The sequence below is a fragment of the Bidens hawaiensis genome, unplaced genomic scaffold (assembly GCF_021521415.1).
Source record: "Bidens hawaiensis isolate Kalapana, Puna unplaced genomic scaffold, B.hawaiensis_p1.1 tig00050724_1, whole genome shotgun sequence".
In the NCBI taxonomy this organism is placed as follows: Eukaryota; Viridiplantae; Streptophyta; class Magnoliopsida; order Asterales; family Asteraceae; genus Bidens; species Bidens hawaiensis.
Window position 1 is genome coordinate 19,645 of NW_027499096.1, and position 13,071 is coordinate 32,715.

General features: G+C 35.9%; 2 protein-coding genes across 2 annotated transcripts; one reads left to right on the forward strand and one right to left on the reverse strand.

Annotated features, from left to right (window-relative positions):
* The first annotated feature begins 529 nt into the window (after positions 1-529).
* LOC143598699 (peroxidase 10-like) lies at positions 530-2,354 on the forward strand. The gene is made up of 4 exons (XM_077076849.1): positions 530-1,003; positions 1,422-1,613; positions 1,706-1,871; positions 1,945-2,354. The coding sequence occupies exons 1-4, from the start codon at positions 800-802 to the stop codon at positions 2,352-2,354; spliced, it is 972 nt and encodes a 323-aa protein (XP_076932964.1). The 5' UTR covers positions 530-799.
* Positions 2,355-9,152: 6,798 nt separating this feature from the next.
* LOC143598696 (phylloplanin-like) lies at positions 9,153-12,426 on the reverse strand. Its single transcript, XM_077076846.1, has 2 exons — positions 12,219-12,426; positions 9,153-9,433 (listed from the first exon to the last, which is right to left on the reverse strand). Exons 1-2 carry the CDS (start codon positions 12,424-12,426, stop codon positions 9,153-9,155), a joined length of 489 nt encoding a protein of 162 aa, XP_076932961.1.
* Between the last annotated feature and the right edge of the window lie 645 nt (positions 12,427-13,071).

Sequence of the window (13,071 nt, forward strand, 5' to 3'; positions counted from 1 at the left end):
GGGGTATTCGGAGTACTTGGGGAGTACTCAGACATGGTAAATATAATGAAAATTATTTTTTGGATATTATATATATGTAAAATATCATTAGCTTACTAATATTTATAACAAAATATGTGAATATCAATATAAATAAGAGGAATACATTTTTAAATAATAAATTATTCAAAAAACTACTAATCATTAATCAAATACAAAAGATATTTGTTATTTGATATTATAGAAGTATGAATTATGTTTTATTTGTTAAGTCAAAAACGGCACAAGCTCAAGGACTATATGCGATTTTGGCTGAGGTTGACCACCTTTGATCGATTCTTAGTAACTAGGCAGAGTTAAAGAAACTCCCCTCGACTACATACCTTTTAGCAAGTACTCAGGAAGTACTCGGCCTTGTAAACCTTGAATTACACATACTTGAAACTCTTCAGCAGCCACCAAGAACTATATATCTATCATCTTGATCCAAATATTCTATTTGAACACCAAAATTCAATGAATTAGGCTTCTTTGCACCAAAAGCACATATAAAACAGCCACTAGTATAGAGTGTTATCCTAGTGTCTTGAACTATCAACTTCTTTATGCATATTAAATGTGCACAAACTCCACTTTAAAGCTTCATCTTAATATCCAAACTCAAAAGTGCCTTCATGTCACCTTGATATTGACTAGTTCCAAACTATTTCTAGTGGCACACCCACTGTAGTGTACATAAAAACATCTATTTAAACACCTCTTGTATTACCATATGTTCTCAGTATAACTCTAATTTTGAAGTTCTTGCAGCATAATAGATATGCATTTTCCAACTATTAATCTTGTCCTTTGCCTTTTGTTTTTTCAACCGTTTGTATACGGTCAACTCGATTACAGATTCTATGATTACACTTGTCCTAACTTGACAAAAATCGTGAGGTTCGGTGTCTGGTCTGCTATGGCTAACGATACCAGAATGGCTGCCTCGCTTCTTCGCCTGCATTTTCATGACTGTATTTCTAATGTAAGCTTCACCATTACTCATTTTTGTGTCCTTTGGAAATGATTTTATTAAATGTTATTTTTTATGACCGTGAGCACCTCAACATGACTCATTATTCGGTATGCAAGTTCAGAATTCGGTTATAACCACATAACTCGTATTAACTGACTAACCGAATATCTATAATGCTGTTTTTTTAAAGAAAATGTCAAGTCTTTTTAATTTAGTTGAAATTGGTTTATTTGGTTTTTAACTTGAACTGAACCGAGTTCTTATTCGGTTCGCTTATACACTTCTCTTATTCGGTTACGACTGAATAAATATGAAACCGAATAAACAAAAACCGAACCGACGAACACCCTAACAGATTACTAGTGCAAGCTGGATTTAAACCAAAGACATGCTAGAGGGACAAAATTAAATATTTATTTGTGTTCAGGGATGCGACGGTTCAGTGTTGCTTGACGAGACTAGCAGTTTCAGGAGCGAAAAGGACGCGTTTCCTAATCGAAATTCAGCTCGAGGGTTTGAAGTTATCGAAACCATAAAAGCAAATGTGGAGAAAGTTTGTCCTAAAACAGTTTCTTGTATCGACATATTGACACTCGCGGTTAGAGAGGCTGTTTTTCTTGTAAGATATTTTTTTAAAAATAATTTTAGTAAAGAAATATGACTCTAACAAACAAATATCCAAATAACCGTCTTTTTTCTAACATATAACAGACGGGAGGGCGCTATTGGTCGGTGGCCTTGGGGCGTCGAGATGGTCTAACAGCAAACATAACTGCAGCAAACACGGAGATACCATCACCTTTCGAGTCTCTAGATAACATTATTGCAAAGTTCACATCAAAAGGTCTTAATATAAAAGACGTCGTCGCATTATCAGGTATAAAACAAACACTATCACAAGTCCAGATAATATTTTTGTGACTCTCTAAATGATTATTTTTCGTGTGAAGGTGCGCACACAATAGGATTTGTACAATGCTTCGCGTTCAAGTTCAGACTCTTTAACTTTAGTGGATCAAGTAGTCCTGATCCATCACTCGACGTGTCACTTGCAACTAATTTGCAAACTCAGTGTCCGAATCAAGATGATTCGGACACCAGACTAGTCCCTCTAGACGCAGTCACAACTACAAAGTTTGATAACATGTTTTTTAGGAATCTTGTGAACAATTCAGGGATTTTAAGTTCGGATCAAGCTCTTATGAGCGATAATAGAACCACGGATATGGTTATAAACTATAGCAAGTATCCGTTCCTGTTTGCAAAAGATTTTGCTGATTCGATGGTTAAGCTAAGTAATGTGGGTGTGCTTACGGGACAAAATGGCCAAGTTAGAGATAAATGCAACCTTGTGAACTAGAACTAGACAATTTGTAGCTTCTAATGGTTGTAGCTTTGGTTTGAAAGCTGTTTATGTTTGGATGAATATTGAATTATGCTTGTTGCAAATATTTGGACTTTGCTAAATGTGACAATATCAACTCATTTGCAACCCAGAATCCCTAAACATATATATTAATGGCCCAGATCGAATTGAACACGAACTAAACTCGGAGAATACTTTGGCACAACTCACCAATTTTATTAATCAAGAAAATAACTCAAAACTTGATCAATTCTCCAATAACCCTTACATGATTTCTTTGGGGTTATATAGAGGCTCGATTACAACTAGAGTAAAATACAAACTCCTATTTATCTATTAAATAAAATTCCATCTCTATCTAATAAATAAAATAGATAATTATCTCTAATTATAATAATTAATTAATTAATAAGATCAATCCATTAGCTCGAACCGGCCCCACCTTCCCAACCCATAACTCGGTTCGGGAATTACCTCCAACAATCACCCCCTTAATTTCCGAACCGGAATAAGCGGACCTTTAACTTCGAACACGTCTCTTTTGTTCCTTTTGATTTATCTTGACCTTCTCGGCTTTCACAACCATATTGGTCTCATCATCTTGGTCTTCACCTCTTGGAACTTCTCTTGATCCATGACTTTGTTCTTTCGGCTCTCCCAAACTCGACCTCCTTTATGACCATGTCCCCGACCATTCCCTCGGCCGCATGAACTCGCATAACCGCTCCTTTGGTTGCAATTCGTGTCATCTAATCGAGCGAACAACAGTTTTCCTTGATCATCTTTTGTTCCCGAATCGTTTAACTTTTTCTAAATCGGCGTGGATTTTTTAACATAACCCGGAACTTCCACTGTTAATTTAATCGTTTATAACCGGTTTCTCGTTCGAAACGCCTTCATCATAAGTTTACCCCCGTCATCATACAAGAGCAAATAATTCTCCTTCATACGAACATCACACCCGTTCTCCGTTGCTTGATCGAGACTTATTATATTATCTTTCAAACTTGGTATAAAATAAACATCAGATAAAACCCAATCATCTCTGGTTTTCGATTTTAATAAAATCTTCCCTTTACTGCATATATCAACACACGACCCGTCCCCGAATTTTACCTTACCCGCTATATTTTTGTTGAGTTCAGAAAAATACGACTGGTTACCTGTCATGTGGTTCACGCTCCGTTGTCGAGATACCAAGTGCCTTCTTCCACTTTCTCGGCTTCAAGCCTTTTCGGGTTAACTCGTTCTTCGTTTAAGTAAACCGTCTCGTGAAGATTTAAATAACAGCCGGATCACTATCGGCTTGTTCTTTCGTTTCAGCCATATTTGCTTCCTGGTTTGCTCGTCTTCGTTCCGGACACGAGGACGAGAAGTGTCCCATCTAGTCACACCGAAAACACTTAATCTGGGAGCGGTCTTTCCTTTCTCTTACCCGTCCTTCGGTTTGGTACGATCCTTGTCCTCCGCTTTCCCAGCCTCTTCCACGTTCCCATGAACTCGGCCCACCTCTACCTCGGCTACCGGACTGATCATACGATTTACCTTTGTAACTACCTTCTGATCGATTAAAAGTAACTGAGTTTGAGACTCAGAAGCGCGCTCTCTCCCTAGTAGACGTTCCTCAAACGCCTTAAGTCTTCCAACAGCATCTTCAAACCTCATACTATCAAGATCAACAGTTTGCTCGATTGAGGCTACCAGGTTGAAGTATTTGTCTGGAACCGCGTCGAGTAACTTCTTCACTAAAGCATCTTGCTCGAATACGTAACCAAGACCCGTTGCCTTTGAAACCATATCGATTATTTTTCCTGCAAACTGATCAACAGTCTCGTTTTCCGCCATCTTGAGTTTCTCAAATTCACTTTTCAACGTTAGGAGTCGAGCTTTTTGTACTCGCTCAGCCCCAACATACTGTGCCTTCAAAGCCGCCCATATTTCTCGTGCATTCTTGTATTGAGCAATCTGAAGAATGATATCACCTTCCACAACTTGAAACAAAAACGACCTTGCTGTTTTATTCTTCTTCGAATCAATAGCCGCACCCTCTTCTGGTTGAACGACTTCCCATAACCCTTGATCGCCCAAAATTGCTTCCACCACAATCGCCCATGTGATGTAATTTGTTCCGTCTTCAGCTTTGTAACCTGCAGTGATATCCCCCCGGTCGCTTTGGGTTGGATTATCGGTCTTTCTTCGTTACCTGCCATTAACGTCCTTTTTTTCTTCAGTCGGTAAACACTTAATGGTGTCGAACTCCCTTGCTCTAGTCTGTTGGAGCAAGGTTATTCTCTTTTTAGGAAATTGATGTTTTAAGTAAGCTTAAACATCCAAACATTGTACAGTACTATGGTAGCGAAATCGTATGTTTTTTTTATCTTATCATATTACTAATTCATGTAATTAGTACTTGTATATTTTTAAGACATGATACATTGATACAGATCTTGCATTAAACAAATGCAGGTTGAGGACAGGTTTTATGTATATCTGGAATACGTTCATCCGGGTTCAATCAATAAGTATGTTCGTGATCATTGTGGAGGAATGACCGAGTCTATTGTACGAAACTTTACACGACATATTGTATCTGGGCTGGCTTACTTGCATAGCACAAAGACGATACACAGGTAACCGACTAACCATTATATGTTGTCGTGTTTTATTGTGTAATGAAAGTTGATGCAACTAATTATATGTTATATACTTATACGAGCCTTTGAACACGAATGTGTTTTGTAGGGATATCAAAGGGACTAATTTGCTAGTTGATGCTAATGGGGTTGTGAAGCTTGCTGACTTTGGAATGGCTAAACATGTAAAGATTCTTGCCACGTTATATCTTGGTCTTTACTAGTTTTTATGTTCTTAAACTATGTGTAGTGGTTTAAACTATGTCACTAACTTACTGTCACATAGGCATGGGGGGCACTAACTAACTATTCACTCGAAAAAGGCGTAATGGTTTAACTTAAAACTTGAATTTTGTTTCGCAGATAGATGGACGCGTTGATCTTTCTCTGAAAGGAAGTCCTTACTGGTTGGCTCCCGAGGTATTGTTCTACGCAAAAACAAAAACATTTTATATATTGTTACCCTGATCTGAAGCCATTTTGCTTTAGTTGTTGCGGGTAGAGCCTCAGATAGATGGTAATCCTGATCTTGCTCTAGCCGTTGATATATGGAGTTTGGGTTGTACAATTATCGAGATGATGAACGGGAAACCTCCTTGGAGTGAGTATGAAGCGGTAAGCAGATCGACGGAATTAACTAGTGGTTGATTTTTGTTTTTGAATCTTAACATAAATCATTTGAAGTGTGTGTGATTAATGCAGCCTGCAGCAATGTTTAAGGTCATGAAGGAGACTCCACCAATACCTGAAACAATGTCACCGGATGGCAAAGATTTCTTGCGTAGTTGCTTCGTTAGGAATCCTGCTGAGAGGCCGACGGCTAGCATGTTACTTAAACACAAGTTCTTGACGTACGGTAACATTTTGACATAATTCAATGATTAATCTGTTATTTCATAGTTTAAGGATTAAACATTTGTTTCTTTTCAGGTACAAAAGCTAAGATCAGAACATTCAAGATAAGAGTACGTATACGACTATGAGTAGTTCCAGTTCCTTTCTCTTGAGGGTAAAGGTTGAGAGAAGAGAGGCTCAATAATAATTTTGTGTATATGTATTGAAACAAACTATTAAAGCTTCATGTAGTAAGATATAAAGTTTCCTTTCTTGTTTGCTAAAGATTTTGGTGATTCGATGGTTAAGATAAACAGCGTTGTTCGCGTGTAATTATGAGGCAAAATGGTCAAGTTAGAGACAAATGCAAGCTAGAACATTTGTAGCTTTTAATGGTTGTTGCAGATTTGGTTTAAAACCAGTTTATGTTTGGATGAATAATGCTTATATATATCAAATATTTGGCTTCTGTGAAGACAATTACAACTTTTTAGTACTTATAAACCAATCAATTTTGAAAACTTGAAACTTATTGCTAATTGATACACAAGTGTTCATCCAAATAAGTAATTCATCTTTCTAGCCAAGAACGATTTCACTTTACCTAAGACCGATCGTTTCTTTTTCTTTTTAGAGACCAATCGACTTTGATTCGTTTCGCTTTTTACTCCTGCATGGGCCATCACTTTGGCCTGAGCTTTAGGGAAAGAAGTCTGAGCACTTACCTTAGAGCTTGGGACTTCTTTCCCTGATATCTCTTCTTCATCTTTATATTCAACCAACCCGTCATTTAACGTTGATTCGTTTAACCTTTTTAAAGCCAGATCACGACCTTCTTCGGCTGCAAGTCGTTGTTCAGTGGCTACCACCACCCGCCAATCCGCCAACGATGCTTCTTCTTTAGCTCGTCTCGTTAATGCAAAATAGTCTTCTTGGGTTAGTTCGATCGTTGAAGCATGGTTTGACGCCTGAGCGCGTGTAATTTGTTCTAGCGCGGCTTCAGCTGATGCACGATAAGCCTCGGTTTCTAACCGAACCGCTCTCAAAGTGAGTTTAAGCGTCCGAAGTGTCTGTCTTCTCATCTTGATCACCATCTTCATCTTCGATCTTTCTTGTTTCGCTTCGGCTATTCCAACCTTATTTCTTTCCATTTCTTCTCTTAACCTTTCGGAAACTCGAGCCATTTCATTGATCTCAGTACTTGCTTTAAGATCTTCCTCTTTCTTGAGTCTAATGCTTATATTAATCGCCATAAGCTCGGATTCCAGCTTTGTAACAATCGTGTTCTCGGATTTTAGTTTCACATTCGCTAACTCCGATTGCAATCTCTCTAGCTCATCAATCAGAGGTCTTGAATCTAGCCATGATTGCATGGCTTCATCCTTAGCATGCTTTAGTTCATCATTGATTCTATGGAGTTCTTCGATCTTGTCCGAAAGTACGTAGAGTTCTCTTGCTTTGTATGATTTATCATCTTCATAAGAACTCATTTCTGGTTCATGTTTTCTGGATCTTATTGATAGATTAATATATTAAGGAAGAGGTCACTTGGGTTTCATCGTGTGTTATCATTAATGGTGTCTTTTTGTAATGGGATGTTATTGAATATTTCGGCTGATTCTAGATTTGATTCATCAATTATGCATTGGCATGGACAGTGATGTTTTTGTACTCATGGGTATAGATGAAATTTAATCGGTATTTATTATATCACAGATCTTACAGATTTTAGGTTGGGTTCCTGGCTTTGTAAGATTACTCACAACTCGTAGTTATTGTTTTATCCGTGGCTGGCATGGAAGCCGCATGCCATGCATGCAGGGCCATCCCCAAGAACTAGTCTGTTTTTTGCCATAAGTTATAAAAATGAGCCTAGACTATATATATATTTAAGTTAGCCATTGATTAATTAAACTAATATAATATATAAAATATATTAAAAGAAATTAAAAACTTATATGTCTCTAACATTAACTACTCTTATGCTCTAAGTCGGGCCTACATGCATGTGGCGTTGAGGCATGGCCATCCTTAATGCTCCTTCCTTGGCGCAAAATTTATTTTTGTTTACTTTTATATATTTTTCTCTCACACATTTAATATTTAATAAATATAATATGGGTTGTATATGAGAAGGATAAGTATATATCACTGTGTTTGGGTAAAAATATGTTTAGCTAAAAAGTTAATTTGACATAATGAGGAGGCCATATGTAATGGGTTGTAGTTCAACACATTTTTTAAATTTAAAAAAAAAAAATTTGTTACACACTTACACTCTTTTATTTATCATTTTTGTAAAAAAAATAAATAAATAAAAAGGACACACGATTTAAGTTTAAGATCGATCCGTCATTACATGGCAATTTTAATGATCTTATGCATGTTAGTTAGAGAACTTTAAGCTTTTCTCGTACGAATTAACTATTGAATTGAAACAAACACCTTTCTTTCGTATCAAGTCTTTTATTTCAAAACCCTCAAATTAGATTCTCTTAAATTATAACTACGATTTTCTTTTGAACGGCGAATTTTATTAAACATGGACTAGCAAGAACAAAAAGTAGATGAAAACTAGAGGATTTTGTAACCAGTCTATCCAAGTTAATTTGCACTTATACCCGAAAAATACATAATATCAACAAACAACACAATTTTTGAATGACTCTTCATGAAGACCGTATCATTTTCATGCTTCCAAATAGCTCACCAGACTACTAAACAATTGCTTTCAATAAGCATAAATGGTTTCTTAAACCTTAGCTTATAATTATATGTCACTGTGATTAATTCAAAACTTTTATGCATACTTCATAGATGTATCTTCGTTTCATAACTTACCAATAAAATAGTTCGTATGTATTATATTTAGCATAAATTAATTAAACTTTAACGTTATGTACTACGTTCTGCGTTAATTTGTAATATGTAGCATTTCATTTACTTTTATGACACATGCATTAAACTATCTTTTAACAAAGGTTTTATAAAAGTTCATGAATATTAAACAAACTGGGTGTTTTCCAAACTCGATCTATAATTTATAAATGTCGGTTCGTTCTTTTAATATTCATGGACTCTTATACGAGGGTCTAGGCCAGTTTATGTCATATCTTAAAAATATATATAACTTGTGTACTAACTAATATCAGCACGTGTCTTACTTTATTCATACATTATACTCCTATATACATGGACGTGTGTATTACTTAACTGGGCACATATTGTTTCAAGCAATATCCTAAAATGGGAAAGCAATAATTATAGAAATCATTATCTAAATCATTATCTTTCTTTATTCATACATGATATAGAACTGCAGGAATCATGAAATATTTTGAAGTAGTGTGGATAAGCCTACAAGAAGAGTGTTCACAGTTCCACCAGTTGTGGTTCCCGTGTATTGTAGCGGCCCTTGAAGAGTACCGGTTGAAGGTAGAGTAGGGTTACAACTCGAGAGTGGTGTTGCAACAACAACCTTACAAGATGATAAAAGGATGGAGAGAGTAAATTGAGGCGGAGTGACCTTGATGCTGAATCCCCCCAAAGCATTTGTTACGGTCGAGGCAGTTGTATTTCCACCACATGATAACTGGACTACAACATCTGTGAACACGAGAATATACATAAATCACTTGCACGCATTCGGTTTGGATTCTGACTCGTTTCAATAATCGTTGAATATAAGTTATGTGTTTCAATTGAAAGTTCAGTATTAGATTGATGAAAAACAGTGTTTACATCGAGACAGAAGGTAGACGGGCAACAAGACCTCTTGACCCGGCGGCACCAATTTAATACTATGCATTTGGATGTTAAACCTAAAAGGGCCTCATGCCAAGGCTTGAAAATATAGATGTTATTTTTAAACCTTTTGTGTAACGTCCGACCTTTTGAAATAATAGACAAAGAAATATTTAAATAAAGTTTGTTATTCAATCGTCGTATAATAATAATTAATAAATTAAAATGAGAGATGATAGGCTTAATGGATATGGACTTAAAAATAAAACTTGGACTTAGTGAATTAATGGGCCTAAGGTCCATGAGGTAAGGGTATAAGTACCCTTAAACCTTTCCTAAAACCCTAGATCTCACAATTTCATATCTTTCTATTTTTACCAACACACTCTAAAACACACACAAATACTCTCTTCATTTCGGATCCAAATCCGAGAAAGAAAGAAGTCGTTGGTGTTAGAGCATCGTAGTAAGCAAGAAATACACCAAGATCCGACCGTATACGAGAAACCGATTCAAACCGGTTCGTCTAAGGTACGTTTTATAACGAAAAGCTTGTTCGTTTAGGTTCAGTTTGTATAAGGGATTCAAGATCTAGCTAAACCGAGCACTAAAAATCAATAAAGGCTTGAACTTTATTCAAAACGAGCTAGATCTTGGTCGAGGATGATAATAATAAAGATAGAAATATAAATAATAGGAGTAATGAAATAATAATAATAATAACGTCAACAGTGGTAGTTCTAATAATAATAATAATAATACAATAATAATAATAATCATAATAATAATAATTCTCGTAAAGAAGAAAGAAGAAAGACAAAGAAAAAGAAAGAGAGAAAGAAAAGAAAAAAAAGGAAAAGGAAAGGAAAGAATGCAGGTAAATGACTATATAAATAAAGTGAAAGAATCCTATACCCGGGTTCGAGTCCCGGCTCCTGCATCCCTTTTTGCGAATAGAAGGATTAAGGCAGTATTGGAAGGGCCAAGCGAAGCGAACTGAGGGGTTCATATGATGCGAACTGAGTCATGCTATGTTAACTGGGCCATTCCTAGTTAATCTAAGATAATCCAACAAAATAAACCAAACCAACCAACTTCGTTATCTCCGTATAACCCGATATATTTTAAGATAAATAATCAATTAAAGAAAAGGAATATATTTGTATATATATAATTAAAAGAAAGGTACGTATATATATATACACATACACAATAATATATTAAAAGGAAGGAACATGTATTAATGAAGAAGAGAAATATACATATATATAATAATGGGAGGAAATGAACGCAAAATAAAGACCGTCGTTAAATAAAGTTATTTCGTTAGATTTGTTAGCCCAAACAAACGAGCCTAGCCTATCAGGTACGCTAGATTAATAAATACAAATCTAATTAATTATGTTAGCACGTGGTTAATTAATGAGTATATGTGTTAAACAGTTAGCCGCGCACAACTCAGGAAGGGCATTACTATAAACGGTGGACGTAACAGGATCCAGGTGAGTTCTAGCCCCTTTTATGTGTTATGTTTTCGGGGCTGTGTGCATACTACGATGTGTTTAGATTTAAACACTTAACTTAAATGGTAAGTGTATATTAGATATATGTTTGTGTATGAATGTGAACGTTATGGATTGATTAATTAGTATGCACGTAATGTTATATTAGTTATGATTGAAGGAATTAGAAGGAAATGAAATGAAGTTAGAATGGTATGGTATGTTAGAGGGCACCGGGCCCTAATAATAACCGAGGTATGTAGGGCACTGGACCCTTATAATATCCAAGGTAAGTAGGGACTAGACTCTGAGGAGATCCAAAGTATGAAGGACACCGGATCCTTATAATTCCAAGGTATGTAGGGCACTGGACCCTTATAATATCCAAGGTAAGTGAGGACCGGATCTTTATAGTATTCGAGGTATGTTGTTAGTAAAAAGTATGAAAATATAAATGATAGACGAACGAGTAAGTATCAATATGTATCTTCGGACGGTATTGGTAAGTAAGTGAATGTAATGTACGTTAATTAACTAGAACTCACTCAGCGTAGCTGACTTTTAGTATGCACGCAGGCAAGTAGAATGGGACAAGTTGCTTGATGAGCACACGTGGCAATAAGAGGAAGACTGGCATCGCCATGAAGAAGGCACCCGTATCATTTTATGTTTTATGTGTTATGTTTAAGACTTACGTTGAGTTATTTTAAGACAAGATGGTTATGTTATGAATGAATGGATGACTTTTATTTCCGCGAAATGTTTTAATTTACTCTGATTTTACGAATTATGTGAATGAGTAAATCCAACCAGCGAGAAAGTAGGGTTCCCGGGTCGGGGGGCCTTACATTTTGAAACTCTAATGTAGAAAGGCTAGAAAAACATCTTAACGCAGACCGCGCATCAAGCATTACATCAAGCCAAACAACTTAAGACGCGATCACCAATTAGTTAAGAACCAAAAGCAAGGGAGTGTTTCGTTTGTTCATCAGAGTTGTTTTTACGACCAATTATTATACCGACCAACATGATCAGTTTAATAATATGTTGTACTTATATAACTTTAAATCATTATTATTCCATATGTGTCTTCTATTTTGTGTACACATGCAAACCGTTAAAGTTTTTAGGTTGTGACAACTGACATGAGTATGAATATAAATTTGGAATGGTGTTCTTACTAGGGAAAGGAGGGGCTGAGGTTGTGCCGTTAACACTTCCATTGATCAAACACAACACAATTCCAATTATGTTAAACACAACGATAGGAGATGAAGGAAGTTGAGCTTCGGCTTGTGTTGCCGCTAAAACAACGACCAAAATGGTGATTAAGATGATAGACTTGCTTGACATTTGAAGTAAATTGTTCTTACAATCAAGGGCTTGATGAAATGCTAATCTTAAAAGTTGTCTATTTATAATGGAAGTTGAGGTTCAAAGTATTAATGGTTATCAAATAAATGATGACTTTTGTGAATCAATCTCTCAAATGTTTCAAACGTTGGCATGCCAAGTTGTAGTATACATCAACGCATGCTATAAACTTATTGAGGGATTACAACTTACAATGATAAACTTGTTGTGTTTTGTCAACTAGCATTAACTTGTTTATCTAACATGTATTTTTCCTACATGGTTACAAGGTTACATTAGTATGACCTTTTGATAAGTAAGAGCGGTTTGTCATATGGTGTTATTGAGTCGAGACGACTTTGATCTCTCCTACGCTTGAGCTTGACTAGCTGTCTAGCTACTCTGTATGTATAACATATGTAATTACATGTATTAGTATGAATAGGGGTGTTCATCAGATCAGATAACGGATTATTTGGTTTATTCGGTTCGAATTGAAATTTTTAGGACCATATCCGTAATCTGATCATATCTGATCCGAATTAGGGTGTTCCTATCCGTCTGAATTGATTTCGGATGGATTCAGATCGGATTCGGATAATCCGTCAACCCAAAATAAACTGTATAACAAACATTCAAACAAAT